General features: G+C 39.7%; 1 protein-coding gene across 2 annotated transcripts in view; it reads right to left on the reverse strand.

Moving 5' to 3' along the window:
* Positions 1-7,903: 7,903 nt before the first annotated feature.
* LOC131139141 (lysyl oxidase homolog 1) overlaps positions 7,904-22,096 on the reverse strand; it is a 232,520-nt gene continuing 218,327 nt past the window's right edge. For both annotated transcript variants that reach the window (XM_078795859.1, XM_058088444.2), the window contains 4 exons: positions 13,126-13,282; positions 11,396-11,491; positions 11,116-11,231; positions 7,904-8,807 (listed from right to left, as the gene is read on the reverse strand). In XM_078795859.1, coding sequence (XP_078651985.1) covers positions 8,801-8,807; positions 11,116-11,231; positions 11,396-11,491; positions 13,126-13,282 — 376 coding nt within the window. In that variant the 3' untranslated portion in view covers positions 7,904-8,800. The remainder of the gene's footprint in view (positions 8,808-11,115; positions 11,232-11,395; positions 11,492-13,125; positions 13,283-22,096) is intronic.

The raw sequence follows: 22,096 nt of genomic DNA on the forward strand, positions 1-22,096 counted from the left end.
ATCCAACAACAGATGAGCACACACCTGAACTAAATAGACGGGGGTGGAATTAGGAACAGGTGCGTGAGATACGAAAAGCAGGAAACTGGAAACAAGGCAAGACAGGAAGTGAAACAAAAAATAAGAGCATAAACGGAAAACTAAATGAACTGTCACCGGTGCTAACTCTTGCATCGTGACATAGTTTGATGTCTGATGTTTAAAGTGCTCCTGAAAAAAGTAACAGTACAGTGAAATTGGAATTAATTTTATACGTATGTTTTATACGTATGTTTCAAATGTAGTTACTGCCACTTTGCGGACTCCATTTTTAAAAAAAATACATAAGGTGGTTGCCTACAGCCACAGCTGTTATTGCCAATGTTTATATGCGACTCTGCAGTATTTTTAACTGCAGAAAACCCTAAAAAATGCAAACTCCACACAGAGATGGCCGAGGGTGGGATTGAACTCGGGTCTCTTAGCTGCGAGACCAGCATGCTAACCACTCGTCCAACGTGCAGACCTCATTGTAAACAGTACAGTGAAATTGGAATTAATTTTATACCAATGTTTTATGAGTATGTTTTAAATGTAGTTACTGCCACTTTGCGGACTCCATTAAAAAAAATACATAAGGTGGTTGCCTACAGCCACAGCTGTTATTGCCAATGTTTACATGAGACTCTGTAGTATTTTTATAAAAATACTATTGGCAGTATTTTTATAAAAATACTACAGAATACCCCCAAAAATGCAAACTCCACACAGAGATGGCTGAGGGTGGAATTGAACCCGGGTCCCCTAGCTGTGAGGCCAGCATGCTAACCACTCATCCACCGAGCAGGCCTCATTGTAAACAGTACAGTGAAATTTGAATTAATGTTATATGTATGTTTTATAAGTATGTTTCAAATGTAGTTACTGCCACTTTGCGGACCCCACTTAAAAAAATACATAAGGTGGTTTACTACAGCCACAACTGTTATTGCCAATGTTTATATGAGACTGCTGTATTTTTACTGCAGAATACTGCAGAAAACCCCCAAAAAATGCAAACTCCACACAGAGATTGTCGAGGGAGGGATTGAACTCGGGTCTCCTAGCTGTGAGGCCAGCATGCTAACCACTCATCCACCGTGTAGACCTCATTGTAAACAGTACAGTGAAATTGGAATCAATGTTATACCTGTTTTATAAGTATGTTTCAAATGTAGTGACTGCCACTTTGTGGACTCCATTTTAAAAAAATACATAAGGTGGTTGACTACAGCCACAGCTGCTATTGCCAATGTTTATATGAGACTCTGTAGCATTTTTATAAAAATACTGCAGAATACTGCAGAAAACCCCCAAAAATGCAAACTCCACACAGAGATGGCCAAGGGTGGAATTGAACCCGGGTCTTTTAGCTGTGAGGCCTTTACATGTGCATACTGGTAAAAAAAAAAACCAAACAAACAAGGGTCTCCCAGCTGTCTGGAAGGGGGTTGTGATGTTTTGTCATCGACCCCCGAGGGGACGGATGGAGGTTTCTGCCGCCAGCTTGTGATATCCGATGAGCATCGTCTCGTTGTTGGCGGCACAGGAAACGATGACAGTGAGAAGATGAAATATATTACCGTGGAGGGGTTGTGGTACCAGGTTGGAGTTGACTTCTCCTTCCACCTTCTCCCATTGGTGGTGGTGGTGGTGGGAGGAGGGTAGCGAGGTTCACACTCACAACATATTATCCCGTCATAAATATCCTTTAACTGGACGGCAAGGTGTTATGAGGATTTATAGCTCGGTTGTTGCAACCATGCCGACTAGAGGACATCATTTGCATACTCCATAAAATTGGGAATTGAGTTGAAAGAAAGTGTCTTCTTCGTTATCCCTTTGCCCTGCAAGGATGAGTTTATTCCTAAAGAAAATGAAGATTCACTCTTTGCGTCTTTATTTGTATAATTGGGTCGCAAAGCAGAGCTGCATGCAGCCAGAAAGATAAATTACCTGTGGCCTTGGTACTGATCCACACAGTCTCCACACAGTGGGCTCCTGTAGAAACCAGACCTCATGTCTGGAGGTGCGCTTTTTTTTTTTTGGCAGACACTCATTTTGCATAAAATTCAATTATCCTCACATAAACCTGCTGAAGTAGAGAAACAATGGAGGGTTGAAGTTGTGTTTCGAGTCAAGCGAGAGAGAGTCTCACGCTATGGAGGACTGTTGAGATTTAAAATACACCGTTGATGCTCCAGCGTCTCTCCATTGATGCGCAGACAGGTAGACCACTTCTGGGACACTTGGGCGGGTTTTTTTTAATACTTTCAGAGAGGTCGTGTTTCCACTTCAGCATGCGTGGCGGCGCTATTGACGAGATTCAACATCACATATTTTAATGAAGTCGGCGATGAGTGCATATGAGGGAGTCTTATGATTCGAGAATCTGGAGGAGGCTTTCGTTGAGGTAGCTACACTTTCTGACCAATAAGCAAAAAAAAAACAAAAACTGGAGGTATATGACAGGACACTTGACTGTTTTCAAGGGCCTACTGCAAAAACACTATAGTCATATAGCATCCATCAGTAAATGGCAGACCTTGGTCTGGATCTGGACACATGATGGCCCTTTACGGACTTAAATATATTCATATAGGGTCAGGAAAAAGGATCTGACACATTTGTAGCTTAAATAAAACGCAAATAAAGTAAAGACACAAAAAAGTGTTTTTGTTTTTGAAAAGTACATTTCGGCTGCACGGTGTTTGAGTGGTTACCGCGCAGACCTCACAGCTAGGAGACATGAGTTCAATTCCACCCTCGGTCATCTCTGTGTGGAGTTTGCATGTTTTCTCCGAGTACTCCGGTTTCCTTATTGCCACATTCCAAAAACATGCTAATTGTCCATCGGTATGAATGTGAGTGTGAATGGTTGTTTGTCTATACCAGCCCTGTGATTGGCTAGCGACCAGTCCATGGTGTACCCTGCCTCTCGCCTGAAGACAGCTGGGATAAGTGGGAGAAAATGAATGAATGAATGAATTATCAGCGAGCAAATCGATTAAGTCATTTTTTTTTGTAATCCGGCAAACTCGCACAGTCAATTAAAAACTGCTATCTATGATAAGCAGTAGAAAATGAATGAATGAATGAAGTACATATAATGCTATTTTACTTTGTTTTTTGTTTCTTTTTCAGTGGCTGCCATGAATCGGACTGGTTAGCATCGCACTTTTATTTTAGAAACGTTTATCAAAACAAACGAATCCGTAACTGCAACACAATGAGCGTTCCGTTTGCACTTCAATCTCGGTAAACATGATCCCGTACCAGCTGGAAACAACATCTTGTTATGTGTTACCAACTTCAGAGCTACTGGATTTGCATTGAAACAGAAATCAACCGGCCGACCTCGAAAATTTTTTAAAATAAAAACACTTCTTTGCTTTATTTTACTTTTATTTAACCTAGAAATGTGTTATATCATTTTGCCTGACCCTGTATAATCATGCTTGTGGACTTATGGCAGCAACAATTTACTCAAGGTGACAGCAAACGCAAAGACGTCACTCAAAATGAAACAATTATATTTGAAGACCTCTGTCATGTTTGCTGACCTGGTAAACCTTCAAACAACTAAAATGATGCATAAAACCAACAATAACCTTCTACCCCCAAAACGGTATACCATTATGGAATAAATAAACGTTTGCTTTGTTACTTAAAGGAAGAGGAATATGGTCATTACATGTTTTTGCAGGACTACCGGTGTGGTGGGAAAAATGGCTGTTAGTAATTCCAGACTGTCCCTGTATGCACACTCTATAATGCTACACATACAACAGTATACCATTATGGAATAAATAAACTTTTGGTTTGTTACTTAAAGGAGAGGAATGTGGTCATTACATGTTTTTGCACGACTACCGGTGTGGTGGGAAAAATGGCTGTTAGTAATTCCAGACTGTCCCTGTATGCACACTCTATAATGCTACACAGACAACAGTATACCATTATGGAATAAATAAACTTTTGCTTTGTTACTTAAAGGAAGAGGAATATGGTCATTACATGTTTTTGCAGGACTACCAGTGTGGTGGGAAATGGCGGTTAGTAATTCCAGACTGTCCCTGTATGCACACTCTATAATGCTACACAGACAACAGTATACCATTATGGAATAAATAAACGTTTGCTTTGTTACTTAAAGGAAGAGGAATGTGGTCATTACATGTTTTTGCAGGACTACCAGTGTGGTGGGAAAAATGGCTGTTAGTAATTCCAGACTGTCCCTGTATGCACACTCTATAATGCTACACAGACAACAGTATACCATTATGGAATAAATAAACTTTTGCTTTGTTACTTAAAGGAAGAGGAATATGGTCATTACATGTTTTTGCAGGACTACCAGTGTGGTGGGAAATGGCTGTTAGTAATTCCAGACTGTCCCTGTATGCACACTCTATAATGCTACACAGACAACAGTAATTTGTTCCATTAAATAAACAAAATAAACACAGTTAGGACACTGATAAATTGTTTATTTTAAGGCATCGGGCTTCAGCAATTTTGTCAACTCGTCCAGCTGCATACTGGCCCATTTTTCTTTTAGAAAAATTTGAAATTAATTTTCCTCATATTTTAGCAATAAATTTAAGAAACAAAAAAAATATGGGGAGCTGGCTCTTTTTAGTGAGCCGATGCAAAAAAAAAGAACTGGCTCCTTTAAAAAAGCTGAGATTCCCGTCACTGCTGTATTTATATAAACGTACACATGACAGGAACGCTCTGCTATTTTTAAGTATACTGGGAAAAACGCTTGTCAAAGATCTTCTATATGACAGGAGCAAGCTGCACTGGGATGTTTGGTATGTAAGATTTTATGATGGCAGTTTTTTTTTTTTTGTCTGATGGTGATGTGTCAACGTCTTACATTCTCTTGCATCACCCGGGCTAAGCGTTGATTGACAGCGGATCTTTTTCCAAGTAACAGGTGTCTTCCTCTTGTTTTTTTTTTTTTTTTTTTCACCAGAATTCCCAGGCAAGATTGTGACGTCCCAGTGGCGAGGATGCTTGGAAGATCTAATCAGTCTTGCTTCACTTCTCTTGATCTGTTTTCTCGATTATGCTGCAAGCTTGCAGCTGCAAAACGCTTGTTACTTTGCTTTACGTACGGATGGTCGCCGTTGGTTATATATATATATACTCTATGTATCACGTTGGAAATATCGGGGAAACACTGACTTCCAGTGAGAGGCGTGGTACACCCTGAACTGGTGACAAGGTTGCAATGTTTTTCGAATGAAGTCATAATATGATTTGCATATGATTTTGCACTTTTTGGTGTTTTCCAGCCTGGCTGTCATATTCTTCTGGTGTATAACCATTGCACTTTTGTTCATGAAGTCTTCTATGAACAGTAGAAAGTTCTTTCTGCAACTTGGTGCTGATGACAGTAACTGTTGTTTTAGGATTATTCTTTACAGCTCTCACAGCTCCCGATGTTTTCTTTGTTCTACCACAGGGGGGTTCACACTTTTTCCACAGAGGTCCACATACTCAGAAATGAAAGGAGCCATTCTGATGTTTTGTAAAGCAACAGATATGCTAAGAAGTTGTGTGTATTTCAAGAAAAAACCCAACCCAATTTTTCCCCAAAAATGATTTAATGCTGTACATTTTCAAGCAAAATATTTCTGGTAAAGAAGCATTCATCAGTGAAATGGCAGTTGATGTTTGCAAAATACAAGGATGAAGAGTCTTGAACCAGTCATGATGTGCTATACATAAAATTAAAATTAAAATTAAAATTAAAATTAAAATTAAAATTAAAATTAAAATTAAAATTAAAATTAAAATTAAAATTAAAATTAAAATTAAAATTAAAATTAAAATTAAAATTAAAAAATAAATTAAAAAAACCTAAATTGTAATTTGGAAAGCAGGAAGTGAACAAATGTAACAGTTACTGATTGTAAAAGTACCAGATGGAGGGGTAGGATTTAATAAGCTTTGCTTCTTCCTACTCCTTTTGGACATGTGGAACTGTGAACTGATTATGGGATGCATTCAATTGTAATCTGATGCATGTTCAAATGAAATAAAACCATTACCAAATTATCACAGCAAAGAACAGAACTAGAGTTGGGCGTCCATCTGTCCCCTGCTTCGTCAATTGTTGCCTTCTCCATCGTTGCCCCCACCCTCTGGAACTCTTTGCCCCATTCACTCCGCGCTTGCCCCGACCTTCCCACCTTCAAAAAACAACTAAAAACCCTAAAAAAAACTGTTTAAATCCATTTTTAATGTCTAATCTAACCTTTTATACCTGACTGCTGTGCCCCGCTTTTAGTCTTGTTTTTAGCTCTGAATAAATGTATGGATGTTGTATTTTAATGCATCTTTTACTCAACTCTATTTTTTTTTCACTGTAAAGCGTCTTTGAGTACTCTCAAAAGTGCTATACAAATAAAATATATTATTATTATGATTTATTATCAAACTGTACTGTTTTGGAAAAGAAAACAAAAAACTTACATAGCTCGGCTACAATGAACATCCAGCAGCAACACAAATTTTTGGCATGACTACTATGTTGATGAAAAATATACTGAACCAAGTCGACCATCCACCTCGAGGGAATGTGATTTATTCAGTTTTGCACCTTTTGTTTTCATATGAAACCAGCGTATATTTATTCAGTGTGAATCTCCACAGCACATGCAGTCCTACCAGTGTCGCACATGAACACAGTAGCTACTATACTTGCTGCAAGGACACAACTGTCTATTTATTTATTGCAGTGTCTTCTTTCCATGAAAATTATGAACAGGATTGGTGACAAAGAATTGGTTGCACGGCGGTCGAGTGGTTAGCGCACAGACCTCACAGCTAGAGTTTGCATGTTCTCCCCGTGCATGCGTGGGTTTTCTGCGGGTACTCCGTTTTCCGGTTTTCTGCAGTATTTGCAGCTGTGGCTGTAGGCAACCACCTTATGTATTTTTTTTTAAATGGAGTCCGCAAAGTGTCAGTAACTACATTTGAAACATACTTATAAAACATACGTATAAAATTAATTCAAATTTCACTGTACTGTTTACAATGAGGTCTGCACGGTGTACGAGTGGTTAGCATGCTGGCCTCACAGCTAAGAGACCTGAGTTCAATTCCACCCTCAGCCATCTCTGTGTGGAGTTTGCATTTTTGGGGTTTACTGCAGTATTTTGCAGTATTTTTATAAAAATACTACAGAGTCTCATATAAACATTGGCAATAACAGCTGTGGCTGGAGGCAACCACCTTATGTATTTTTTTTTTTAAATGGAGTCTGCAAAGTGTCAGTAACTACATTTGAAACATACTTATAAAACATACGTATAAAATGATTTCCAATTTCACTGTACTGTTTACAATGAGCTCTGCACGGTGTACGAGTGGTTAGCATGCTGGCCTCACAGCTAAGAGACCCGAGTTCAATCCCACCCTCGGCCATCTCTGTGTGGAGTTTGCATGTTCTCCCCGTGCATGCGTGGGTTTTTCTCCGGGTACTCCGGTTTCCTCCCACATTCCAAAAACATGCTAGGTTAATTAGCGACTCCAAATTGTCCATAGGTATGAATGTGAGTGTGAATGGTTGTTTGTCTATATGTGCCCTGTGATTGGCTGGCCACCAGTCCAGGGTGTACCCCGCCTCCCGCCCTGAGGACAGCTGGGATAGGCTCCAGCACCCTCATGAGGATAAGCGGTAGAGAATGAATGAATGAATGAATGAATGAATGAATGGATGGATGGATGGATGAATGAATGAATGACGTGCCCCCAATCCCGTACTGAATGGCTTTTCCCAGCCTACAAACTCCATGTACTCTACATGTACCCTCCAATCTCATGAGATACACAAATTTGCATTGACAAAGATGATCCTGGATTTGGTTTTCATAGTCAACTTTTAATATAGTTACATGAATTAGGTCTAAAAATGAGCATTATTATCTTTGTAAAAGCACAACACTTTACATTGTACATATTAAATCGTCTAAACCGTCATTTGGAGAGGTAGGTGCACATCTGTGTTTGGTATTCTGCGTTTATTTCATTTCAGCCCCAACAGCACATCAATTCTGATAACCAATAAAATAATACACACAGATTAGCGCGACTTCACAAATGACATTACAACAGGCAAAAAAAAATAATCCATCATGCGTCAGTGGAATATTTGCTTATACATTCTTCAAAAAAAAGGCATAGATGACGTATGTGCCATCTGACCAGTGTTGGTAGTTGAAGAAGACAGTGTAAAGGTACAGCTTACATACTTTCATAATTAGAATAATAATAATGAGCCTGGTTTACAAGAGAGCACCTTGAGTTGAGTTTCTATTTAAAAAAAAATGGGATGTTCACATAATAACGATGAAGAGAACATTTTTAATCTGGGCTTTTTGAAAGCTTGTCAAACATTCACACAGCCTTCCCAAAAAGGAGTGAAAGCACTGCAATATGCATGCCAGGCCAGTAGTTGGCGATGCCACTTTAGAAAGAAACAATATGACTGTGCAGTTCATTCATTTTTTTTTTTTTTGGAAATAACAGCACACAAAATGCATTTGACGATACGATGCGTTCACGTTATAACCCCTATTCCCAATTGCATCAGTGCCAGTGGATCCCACTTCTTTCACCACGTGGGAATGTAAAACAGCACAATAATTTTTTTTTTTTGCAAAAGACAAACATAACAACTATTGTGAGCCAACGAGTTCCATGCACATTCCAGTGGAAGAGCAGTCAGGGTCACTCTAGTGTGGTTAGTTGGTCTTCCAGTGCTTCATCAAGACCTGTAACGTAAACAGAACAAAATAATATTAATAATGATCTTGTGACTACAATGATGGAGGGGGTGTTCTGTGAAACGAGCTGTATTGAGTGAAAAGACAGACATGTTCAGCAAAGGTTGCCGGCTCTCTTTTAAAGCAGCTGTATCGCCATGGTAACTAAGGCTAAGCTAGGACTAGGCTATGTCCAGGCTTTCATCTTCAAATGGGCTAATAGTCTCAAAAAATGCTGTCAATTATTATCGACAATAATTTGTCAGACAATTATCGTCTCGGTTGCACGGCGGTTGAGTGGTTAGCGCAGAGACTTCACAGCTGGTTTCCTCCCACATTCCAAAAACATGCTAGGTTAATTGGCGACTCCAAAATTGTCCATAGGTATGAATGTGAGTGTGAATGGTTGTTTGTCTATATGTGCCCTGTGATTGGCTGGCGACCAGTCCAGGGTGTACCCCGCCTCTCGCCCGAAGACAGCTGGGATAGGCTCCAGCACCCCCTGCGACTCTTGTGAGGAAAAAGCGGTAGAAAATGAATGAATGAATTTGTCAGACAATTATCGTCTAGGTTGCACAGCGGTCGAGTGGTTAGCGCACAGACCTCACAGCCAGAGTTTGCATGTTCTCCCCGTGCATGCGTGGGTTTTTCTCCGGGTACTCCGGTTTCCTCCCACATTCCAAAAACATGCTAGGTTAATTGGCGACTCCAAAATTGTCCATAGGTATGAATGTGAGTGTGAATGGTTGTTTGTCTATATGTGCCCTGTGATTGGCTGGCGACCAGTCCAGGGTGTACCCTGCAGGGATAGGCTCCAGCACCCCCCGCGGCCCTCGTGACTATAAGCGGTAGAAAATGAATGAATGAACGAATTATCATCTATTTTTTTTTTTTGCGTTTTTTTGTAATCCGGCAAACTCGCACAGTCAATAAAAACTGCTAACTGCTAGCAAGAAAATTGTTAGGTTTTCATGATATCGGATGCAAGGTTGCAGATTTCTGAGGTCACATCGGTGCATAACTTCAGTGGTGTTTTCTAATTAACTTTTTATTGATTTGATGGGTAATTGGTGACATGAATATTCATGATGTGAAATTATGCAAATAATTAGAAACACATTGTGTGTAGTAGCGTGGACGTGATTACGATATAGATGGGCTCGATTTAAGTGGATCGTTTGGCATAAAGAAACTGCTCAGACTGTCATAATGGAGGTCACGCCCCTGACATCTGCTTTTATAATTTTTTTAGATCTCATTTTCCCGACAAAGCGAGCATTTCGAACCATTTTTCCTTGCTGAAATCCTTTTGCGTGCATATTCCTTCTTTTTGCACGAGGCGTCTTCTCCACTTGTTAATAGAGCTTGAGGAAAGTTCAACACCTCTGCATCTCTCAAATGTGAAAAGTTTCAGAGCCCATTAATCTTAATTGAAGAATGAGAGCATAATTTGTTAAATCATCAAATAGTTTGGCCGAGAAGCCATTAAGTTCGCTAATAAGTCGTAAGTAATTTGATACACTTTGATGCTCTTCATGGAGCTGCATTTAAAAAAAAAAAAAAAGCTCCTCTGTCTGCCAATTCATTGGGAAGAACATGACGTAAAACCTAATTTTCCAGGCCACAACATTAGGTACACCTGCAAAATTGGGACGTGCATAATAAATGATTAGTTGGTGATGATCCCATCTTGTATGGTGATGTTGTAGTATAGATATTTGGAGATGTTTAAACTATTTATACTGGTTTCCGATCGCGGCTCTCATGTGTTGTGTACAATATATATATAGTTCATATTCAAACAGCTAAAATAATGCATAAGGTTAAAAATAACCAATTACCTAAAAATGTCAAAATGACAAAAATAAAATCAAATTTTTTTTTTTTTTTTTTTACAAAAATTACACACAAAAAAACCTTAAACTATATTAGGAAAGCAGGAAGTGAACAAATGTAACAGTTACTGATTGTAAAAGTACCAGATGGAGGGGTAGGATTTAATAAGCTTTGCTTCTTCCTACTCCTTTTGGACATGTGGAACTGTGAACTGATTATGGGATGTACTCAATTGTAATCTGATGCATGTTCAAATGATAATAAAACCATTACCATTAACATTACAAAATTCATGTCCGCCCAGGTGGTACCAAACGCACCGCTTGCCACTGCTGGGATTGGATTTAGCCAAATAAAAAATATGAGCTGTACAAAAAATGATGTCAATACAAACGTAATAATAAAAGTGTATGAACTATAAAACCAAATAAACAAAAAAAAAACACCAAAATGCAGGTGATCAATCCCGGGTTTGACTTACTGTGTTATCTTGCATTTGGTGGTTGTCACAAAACGTCCCGTGTAGTGAATGTTACACCTGACCACGTTGTTGGTGAAATCCGATTCCATCACCAGGAATTTGGGGTTGACCTGGAGCTGAAGACACAAAACAGAAAATGATATTTCTGATATTGATATTTGCATTATGAGCCATATTATGAGCGTAAACATTGCAATAGCAATGCTTTATTGTATCTGGCGTTGCCTCTTTTCAGCATAGCTTTGGGAAACAAACTACTATGAGCATGTTAAGTTTGTACCTTCAGTATGTAGTTTCCAGGCTGGATGTCTGTGATATCGATCCATTGGCAGTCAATATCAGCATTGTAAGTATCATAGCAGCCTGGGCTCAGACCCTGAAAAACACATATTAAGTAAATTAGTGAATTAGTACTGTTACTGTGTATATTTACTTAGGTTTTACACAGTGCAAGTACATTTTTTTATCATAGCAGCAAAAAATGGTTATGCTCAGATCAGCATCAGATATATGGCAAATGTTATGGCTGATTAAGATTACAATTAGATTGCAGCCCATGTACACACACATACACACACACACGCATGTTTACACAAACAACACACCCACAGTGAATTAAAAAACACCCGTGGGAAATCAAACTTACAATGAAAGCACAAACCTGTGACATTTAACTCATTCAATAGCAAAGATGTATTCAAACACGTTTTTATAATCCCAAATGCCCGATCCCATCAACGTATTTATACGTCTTTTATGGGTTTTTCTTGCGCAAAAGGCAAAAATAGGTAGTGTTGTAACTCTACACTAACACATTAACGCTTCAGAGCACTTTTAAAATGGCCACAAGGTGGCAGAAGTGCATTTGATAAGAGCTCCGCATGGATCATGTTAACGGAGAAAAGTCCAAAAAATGTGTTTCTAATTATTTGCATAATTTCACATCATGAATATTCATGTCACCAATTACCCATCAAATCAATACAAAGTTAATTAAAAAAACACCACTGAAGTTATGCACCGATGTGACCTCAGAAATCTGCAACCTTGCATCCGATATCATGAAAATCGAACAATTTTCTTGCTGAGCAAAGATAGCAGTTTTTATTGACTGTGCGAGTTTGCCGGATTACAAAAAAAAATGACTTAATCGATTCGCTTGATTTGCTAGACGATAATTCATTAATTCATTCATTTTCTACCGCTTATCCTCACGAGGGTGCTGGAGCCTATCTCAGCTGTCTTCAAGGTGGGAGGCGGTGACTGGTCACCAGCCAATCACAGGGCACATATAGACAAACAACCATTCACACTCACATTCATACCCATGGACAAATTGGAGTCGCCAATTAACCTAGCATGTTTTGGGAATGTGGGAGGAAACGTGTAAACTTCATACAGAGATGCCCGAGGGTGGAATCGAACTTTGGCCTCCTAGCTGTGAGGCCTGCACGCTAACCACTCGATCGTTCCAAAAGTGAAAATTGCAATTCGTTAATGATGTTATATTTGTAAATAAATTCTTATTTTGATGTAAAACAACCTGTAATTTGTGTTGTGTACATTGTTATACTTTTTTTTTGACATTTGAGCTGTCACAAAAACAATTAAATCGTGTCAAAATGAAAGTTATACTTATTATATATAATTTCACAAAAAGTTTTTCCTCACTTTTTTTTTGGCTGGGAACTGATATTTTCCTGAAATCTACCTAATTTTAATCCCCCTCAGTCAGATCGACTTGAAAATTCTCACACAGTTCTGGACTGTGCTATACATATCACTATATTGACATTGTCATATCACCTCGTACTTTGGTACGTGACAAAAAAAAAAAAAAAATATATTAGGAAAGCAGGAAGTGAACAAATGTAAGAGTATTATTAGTATCCGTGCTTTTTTTGCTCAATTTTCGCTATTTAAATATATTTCTGTTTTAACATGCTGCGGGCCAATAATAAAGGAGTCATGGGCAACAACAACAACAACAACAATAATTTTCTGTGTTACCTGAGTATGTGAGCTACATGCGTAGCGTTTCAGATGTCCAAAGTCGCACGTGGTGTCCTCCAGACAAAAACTGGCCTTGTGTCCTTCTGCGACCTTGCGTCCTGAGCTGACCTCTAACAGGTCATAGTGGCTGAACTCATCCATACTGTGATAGTGCCTGCGGGAGGACACACACACACACACATTAAAAAAAAAAGAGGTCTGACTTAGCAACAAGTCAAACAAACACTGTTGTGCATGTGAGCGAGTTAAGACGTTAAGCTTGTTCCAGCACACTCTGCGATGTTGTTCATACTGTATATTCAGCCCCATGAACTCATGTGTTAGTGTTTATGTGCGTAATGGCATGCCGTGACTGCACACATGAACGGGATCTTTCACAACCGGCGGAGGCAAATTAATGACACATTGCTGATGGAGGACATTAACACGTTAGGTACTGAATAAATCAGGTGGAGAGGTTTGCATGTGTGGGGGCTTGTGTGTTTTTTTGCGGGATTAATATGGATATGCTTGAGTGGTGCTATGGATGTATTTGCAAGGTTACTTTTTGTGTGTATTTGCACAACTCTGGCAGCTCATGATAGCTGGGATGCACGTGGCTGCTACTGACCGCTTGAACCCAACAACAGTTGGATTTCTTGCCTGGGCCTGTCTCTCTCGACCATACAGTCCCAGCAGGACATGCTAACATGCCATGGACGTTACATGTCACCATTGCGATGACACCTTATACAAGAAAACATATTCCAAATTGGCCACAATTTTTAAATTGAGTGAATTGAGGAAATCCAACAAAAGACTTGTGGAAGAGGTGCAGATTCTGGAAGATCTAGAAAGCTTTCAGTGTGAGTTATTGTGTGGAGCTGCTCTGTAGGAGTCCAGGATTCAATACAAAGTCTTGAAAATGAGTATAATAGGTCCACTTTAACTAAGAGTGCAGTATAAAAGCACAATTCCTGCCCTAGATCCGGATTTGGATCTGGATCAAACTACACGTACATACACATATTTTTTTTCCCCCAATCACATCTTTTTCGATGAATGCCAATTCTTAATTGTCCATCGGTATGAATGTAAGTATGAATGATTTTTGTCAATATGTGCCCTGTGATTGGCTGGCGACCAGTCCAGTACCCCCCACCCCATTCCAACCAAAGTCAGCTGGGATAGGCTCCAGCATAACCCCACAACCTTCAAAGTGGTTCCATGCGCCGGACAGCTGCTGCAACAATCAGTTTGGCTAACAAAATAATGTTTGCACAAACTGTCTCAGGGAAGGAAACCGTCCCAGGGAAGCTCATCTGCATGCTTAGTAAATTTTATCAAAATATGTTGCCAATGTTTAGAATTATGTCCTTGCTGATAAGGGTGAAGGTTTACGATCTAGGTCATGATCAAAGGATCATTTGTCACTTGAACTTTCATCTACATCACCATACAACCTTTTGAGTTCTGCTCATGTTAGAAAAATGATCTGATCCCAGTCCAGATTCGGGGTCTAGTTCTGGATCAAATGTTTTTCCTTCGGTCATACGGAACCTACAGTTAAATTGATTCCTTAAAATGCTCTGACGAGACAAAAGTAAACCTTTTTGGGAGGTGTGTGTCCAATTTCAGACAAAGAACATACACCAACAGTAAAATATGGTGGTGGTAGTGTAATGGTCTGGGGTTTTTATGCTGCTTCAGGACCTGGAAGACTTGCTGTGATAAATAAAACCATGAATTCTGCTGTTTACCAAAAATCCGTCCATCTTTTCCTAACCTTAGTTTTGTATGATCTGGGTTTTGACAGACCCTACAGTGGTGTGAAAAAGTGCTTGTCCCCTTCCTGATTTCTTGTTTGTTAAATTGATTCCTTAAAATGCTCTGATGAGACAAAAGTAGACCTTTTTGGAAGGTATGTGTCCAATTCCATCTGGTGTAAAAAAGTAACACTGCGTTTCAGACAAAGAACATACACCAATAGTAAAATATGGTGGTGGTAGTGTAATAGTCTGGGGCTGTTTTGCTGCTTCAGGACCTGGAAGACTTGCTGTGATAAATAGAACCATGAATTCTGCTGTTTACTAAAAATCCGTCCATCTTTTCCTAACGTAAAAAAGTAACACTGTATTTCAGACAAAGAAAATACACCAACAGTAAAATATGGTGGCGGTAGTGTAATGGTCTGAGGTTTTTATGCTTGCTGTGATAAATAGAACCATGAATTCTGCTTTTTACCAAAAATCCGTCCATCTTTTCCTAACTTCAGTTTTGTATGATCTGGTTTTTGACGGACCCTTTGGAACGGATTCAACAAAAACTGATGATCAAGGCAATTTATGTTGACAGTTAATGAGACTAATACTACTTCCTAATGTATACACAGCACATATTCACATGATGTTATACTTTATTATACTGTATATTTAGTCAAGGTCGTTTACCCAAAAACATGTTTATTACACTAAGTAGGAGCAATAAAATGTATATTTATTTGCATCCAGCAAATTAAAGTGAGGTCAGTTGTAAGGATCCTTTATAGTCGAACAAACACCCACTGTGCAAAATATTGCTTTTTATTTTACGTGAATGGTCGTTAAAGATTGACTTGGAAAAGCAAAAGTGGCTACTTTCCACTCATGGAGAAACATCAGTGGTGGCCATTTCCTACAGTCATTCTTTCCATGGCGACCAATTAGTAGCGACAAACGTGCTCTTTGTTATCGGAACATGATCAGCAAATGCATGCATCCTTTTGTTTTCTATTTGCAGCCATGTTGAATTTATGGCGCATTGCTGAAATGTATTCTATTGCATGTGTGTCACCAAACAAACATTGTACAATTCGTGTGTGTGAGAGAATGAGTGCAGGCAGCATGGGATAAAAAACATGGATTGGGACTTTGCCTGAAGGGGTCCCCTGCCTGCCTGCTCAGATTCCTGGATCTCCTCTCTCTCTCCCACTATGTAAGCTCCGGAGAATGTCGTGTTGGAAGGACACCGAGCGGATTTAGCAAGAATAGCTCGTAATCATAATATACAAATCATTCAAATCCCTCATTCTTAGTCATGAGTATTTTTTTTTTCCCATGAGTGTTGAAACTAGCGTGGCTTCACGACAGCCTCACACATCACAGCTCGGGATTGTGGAAAAAAAGCCAGAAAATACAGGAGGTGCTTTGACCGTTTGCCAGCGACCTCCATGCACTGGAAGTAGGATATGAAGACATACTGTACCGTATGTCCTAACATCTGTACTAACAACAGCATTGAACTTTGACATCGGATGTCATACAGTATATTTGCAGAATGTGATGGAAGAAAGTTACATTCAATGGGCAATAAAAAAAGAATGCAGTTTTGGTTTTTTTTTTTAGCCCCTGGGCTCACCTTACCATAGCTTTTTATTGAAAAGACTATTATTGACGTTTGTCTATATGAGCCTTGTGGCCGATTGTAGAATTGAACTCGGGTCTCCTAGCTGTGAGGCCTGCGTGCTAACCACTCGACCACCGTGCAGCCTATTTACGATCATAGTATTCATAAACATTTTGAGGATACCTACTACAGAGAAGCTAAAAGGCAACGTGTATTTTTTACAAGGTAAACCCTGACAAAGTGTTACAAAAGCAGGGGTGTCCAAAGTGCGGCCCATGGCTGGACAATGGCTGTTTTTATTGGTCCGTGGCACTTTATAGAAGTAAAATTAGCAAAAATCACAAGCACAAAATCCATAATGTAACATGAAAAAGTTAAGGAATATGATAATACGAATAACTGATAATAACACAAAGCCTTGTCTTTCTTGTGCAATCTGGGCTAGGCTTCGAACCCTTGTCCATCGATGCTTACCTACTAATTACTATCATATCAAGATACTGATCAGACGGCAGGATTATTGCAGGAGGCTGGCCACAATAAAAGGCTGCCCCAAAATGAGTAGTTTTATCACACATAACAATGCCACGGGTTTAGCAAGTGATGAAGTAGCATGCAATATAGCTCGGCAATAGCTTGGCGTTGTACTTGGGTACTTGCGTATTTGGGTAAGCGGTTTGCTGATGTCAGCGTTCCAGCGGCCCACGGGGGTGACGGGATTATGATATTTGCAGCCGTATGTTATGGTCTACAAAGACAGGTTTTTATTGATGCTATTTTGATGCTAACATGCTAACATCAATAGCTCGCAATTGCTTGGCGTTGTATGGCGTATTTGGGTAAACGGTTTGCTGATGTCAGCGTCCCAGCGGCCCACAGGGGTGATGAAATTATGGTATTTGCAGGCGAACGTTATGGTCAACAAAGAGGTTTTTATTGATACTATTTTGATGCTAACATGCTAACATCAATAGTTTGGCAATTGCTTGGCGTTGTACGGCGTATTTGGGTAAACGGTTTGCTGATGTCAGCGTTCCAGTGGCCCACGGGGGTGATGGAATTATGGTATTTGCAGGCGTATGTTATGGTAAAAAAATCGTTTTTATTGATGCTATTTTGATGCTAACATGCTAACATCAATAGCTTGGCAATAGCTTGGCGTTGTACGGCGTATTTGGGTATGCGGTTTGCTGATGTCAGCGTCCCAGCGGCCCACGGGGGTGATGGGATTATGGTATTTGCAGGCGAATGTTATGGTCAACAAAGAGGTTTTTATTGATGCTATTTTGATGCTAACATGCTAACATCAATAGCTCGCAATTGCTTGGCGTTGTATGGCGTATTTGGGTAAGCGGTTTGCTGATGTCAGCGTTCCAGCGGACCACAGGGGTGATGAAATTATGGTATTTGCAGGCGAATGTTATGGTCAACAAAGAGGTTTTTATTGATGCTATTTTGATGCTAACATGCTAACATCATTAGCTCGGCAATAGCTTGGCGTTGTACGGCGTATTTGGGTAAGCGGTTTGCTGATGTCAGCGTTCCAGCGGCCCGTGGGGGTGATGGAATTATGGCATTTGCAGGTGTATCTTATGGACAACATCAACTGTTTTTTATTGATGCTATTTTGATGCTAACATGCTAACATCAATAGCTCGCAATTGCTTGGCGTTGTATGGCGTATTTGGGTAAACGGTTTGCTGATGTCAGCGTCCCAGCGGCCCACGGGGGTGATGAAATTATGGTATTTGCAGGTGAATGTTATGGTCAACAAAGAGGTTTTTATTGATGCTATTTTGTTGCTAACATGCTAACATCATTAGCTCGGCAATAGCTTGGCGGTGTACGGCGTATTTGGGTAAGCGGTTTGCTAATGACAGCGTTCCAGTGGCCCACGTGGGTGATGGGATTTTGGTATTTGCAGGCGTATTTTATGGTCAAAAAAGACGGGTTTTTATTGATGCTAACATGCTAACATCAATAGCTCGGCAATAGCTTGGCGTTGTATGGCGTATTTGGGTAAACGGTTTGCTGATGTCAGCGTTCCAGCGGCCCACGTTGGTGATGGAATTATGGTATTTGCAGGCGTATGTTATGGTCAACAAAAACTGGATTTTATTGATGCTATTTTGATGCTAGCATGCTAACATCAATAACTCGGCAATAGCTTGGCGTTGTACGCCGTATTTGGGTAAGCGGTTTGTTTAGTGATGGGATTATGGTATTTGCAGGCGAATGTTATGGTCAACAAAGAGGTTTTTATTGATGCTATTTTGTTGCTAACATGCTAACATCATTAGCTCGGCAATAGCTTGGCGTTGTACGCCGTATTTGGGTAAGCGGTTTGTTTGGTGATGGGATTATGGTATTTGCAGGCGTATGTTATGGTCAACAAAGACAGGTTTTTATTGATGCTATTTTGATGCTAACATGCTAACATCAATAATACAAACCACTAAAGCAGTGAATGTGGGATTGCCATAGCAATAAAACCACACAAACTGCTGGTGTAGTATTAAAAAAAAAGTACTTTTAAGCTGTTACAAAAAAAAACAACCCCACCATGTGAAACTAAGACTGTATATTCATTTAAATATATAAATGTAGTATTCCGCTGGGAAAGACGTGAGCCTGTGTGGTGAAAAGCCAAGTTGTCAACCACAGAGCTTATTGAGTAGAAATGTAGGGCAGCGGAGTTGATAGTGAGAATCCAGCCTAGAGATTTTCCTCCCTTAAAGAGATTTCTTTATAAGCAAACACTTTGCCCCAGTAACCCATATTCATGGCATCGCACTTGAAGCGGTTATGTGATCGGGTGTCACGGATTGACAGCAAATAAAAAAAATAAGAAAAAAAATGGATTGATTTGTCAACTCCGAGTACACAGTCACTGGAAATGATTGCCCTGGCTTCCTGCCTTCTGGGATCTGCTGTGTCAATGTCGACTGATGTCTGAATAAAAAAAAAAACAAAACACTGCCAATCTCCTAATGGGCGCTCGCATTCCTTCTAGATGAGGATATTCAGGTGCAGAGGGGGGGGGGGCTTGGCACGCTTGGACGGTGGGCACGCTCGCTAAGACAACATCCCATCTATGTGGAATATAACGTCATAAAACAAAGAGCAATAAGACGGAGAATTCACACGGAATTCTTGAGTGACATTCAATTTGTTCCACTAGTGCCTTTTCCCCGAGCCAAGTCAAATATTTCAACAGGGAGAGAAGTAAGGATGCCAATAACATATCTTTGGAGGACACGGAATACAGGAATCTGACCTGTGCTATCCTGTTTGTACGAGACTCACCTCACTTCATACATTTCTTGTCAAAACAAGAACTCTATTGATGTTGAATCAACCTAAGATGATTGAGGTAACTGGGTTCAAAGTCTTTGAACTCTCTGGGGATGTTGCTCATTTCAAGGAAATAGTTATATTTTTGTAGAATATATATATTTATATTTTGGTAGTAAGGTAGTCACTATTCTACAATGAATACAGAGCTATTATTGAATGGGTGAAACCTATATGAGATAATAACAGAGATTGGTAGTGCAAATCTTATAATGCATCAAATATCCACCAGACGCCATGTTTGTTTATTTTTCCAATGTATATTTTGTATTAATACTGAGTAAATCAAGAAAATCCTTTGCATACAATGCATATTTAGTAGTAATTATGTCCATCTTTAGTAAGTTCTATCAATGCCTTAAGTAGCATTCGCTAGATTGCGAAACATTGAAGGGGAATGTGCTGTTTTTACATTGTGCATTTTATATTTAATACAGAGAAAAAAAATATCATCTCAGTATTTTTATGTACACTAATTCCTCATTATTACGGTTAAGTATTCCTTATTTATAAATTAAATATTTTCATAGTTCGTAGAGCAAAGAAAACCTTTAATACAGTTTTAAATATTATTAGAGCCCTCTAGATATGAAATAACAACCCTATAGTCACCTGTACACTCCAATTAACTAATAGTAGACATTGATTCATTCATTTTCTACCGCTTACCCTCACGAGGGTCGCTGGAGCCTATCCCAGCTGTCTTCGGGCGAGAGGCGGGGTACACCCTGGACTGGTGGCCAGCCAATCACAGGGCACATATAGACAAACAACCATTCACACTCACATTCATACCTATGGACAATTTGGAGTCGTCAATTAACCTAGCATGTTTTTGGAATGTGGGAGGAAACCGGACCACCCGGAGAGAAAACGGAGAAAATATGCAAACTCCACACAGAGATGGACCGAGGCTGGAATCCAACTTGGGTCACCTAGCTGTGTGGCCTAACAACTCGTCCACCGTGCAGCCCGATAGTAGACATAATACAGGAAAATAAGCTATTGCAGACATATGTAAATAAAACCGTTTGTGTATGTTGCTATAAATAGGCCAAGGCTGGAATCGAACTTGGGTCTTCTAGCTGCATGGCCTAACCACTCGAACACCGTGCAGCCCAATAGTAGACATAATACAGGAAAATAAGCTATTGCAGACATATGTAAATAAAACTGTTTGTGTATGTTGCTATAAATAGGCCGAGGCTGGAATCGAACTTGGGTCTCCTAGCTGCATGGCCTAACCACTCGAACACCGTGCAGCCCGATAGTAGACATAATACAGGAAAATAAGCTATTGCAGACATATGTAATTAAAACTGTTTGTGTATGTTGCTATAAATAGGCCGAGGATGGAATCGAACTTGGGTCTCCTCGCTGTGTGGCCTAACCACTCGACCATCGTGCAGCCCGATAGTAGACATAATACAGGAAAATAAGCTATTGCAGACATATGTAATTAAAACTGTTTGTGTATGTTGCTATAAATAGGCCGAGGCTGGAATCGAACTTGGGTCTCCTCGCTGTGTGGCCTAACTACTCGACCACTGTGCAGCCCGATAGTAGACATAATACAGGAAAATAAGCTATTGCAGACATATGTAAATAAAACTGTTTGTTATGTTGCTATAAATATCCGGTGCTAGTGGACCTGAGTTTGGTTAGCTTGTGAAGAAAGTAGCTTGTTATGAAATATTGTACCTATTGTGAGAAAAAATCCTGTTGTTTCAGCGTTCAAGTCTGGTGCTTGTGTGTCTCACCGAACATTACAGCAACATTACTGACACCTAGTGACCACAGCAGAATACTACGTATAGCCACAGCATTTTTTGAATAAATCTTCTGAATGCCTTATAGTCCTATTTTAGTTCATGTAGTCATTTTTATGGTTGAAAATGCTTAAATTTGCCCCCCAAAAATGTAAAATTTGCTTTAAAATGCATATTCTCTGACGAATTATAGGAAGTATTTAAAGAAGTGACATTACTACCGTCCTGTGTGATTCCCCAGAACCGCCATTTCCCCATTAAAGTTGCACTGCACATTTCAGAGTAAAATTAACCTAGCAAACTCCACACAGAGATGGCCGAGAGTGGGATTGAACGCGGGTTTCCAAGCTGTGAGGTCTGCGCGCTAACCACTCGGTCACCGTGCAGACCACGACAACCATGTAAAATCAAATTGTTTCTTATATTAACTTTATGAAATGACCAAGATTTGTTGTTCAATCGTTCATGTAAACAAGTGTTGT

Source organism: Doryrhamphus excisus, linkage group LG13, assembly GCF_037039965.1.
Source record: "Doryrhamphus excisus strain RoL-2023G ecotype Guam linkage group LG13, RoL_Dexc_Guam_v1.1, whole genome shotgun sequence".
NCBI classification, from domain to species: domain Eukaryota; kingdom Metazoa; phylum Chordata; class Actinopteri; order Syngnathiformes; family Syngnathidae; genus Doryrhamphus; species Doryrhamphus excisus.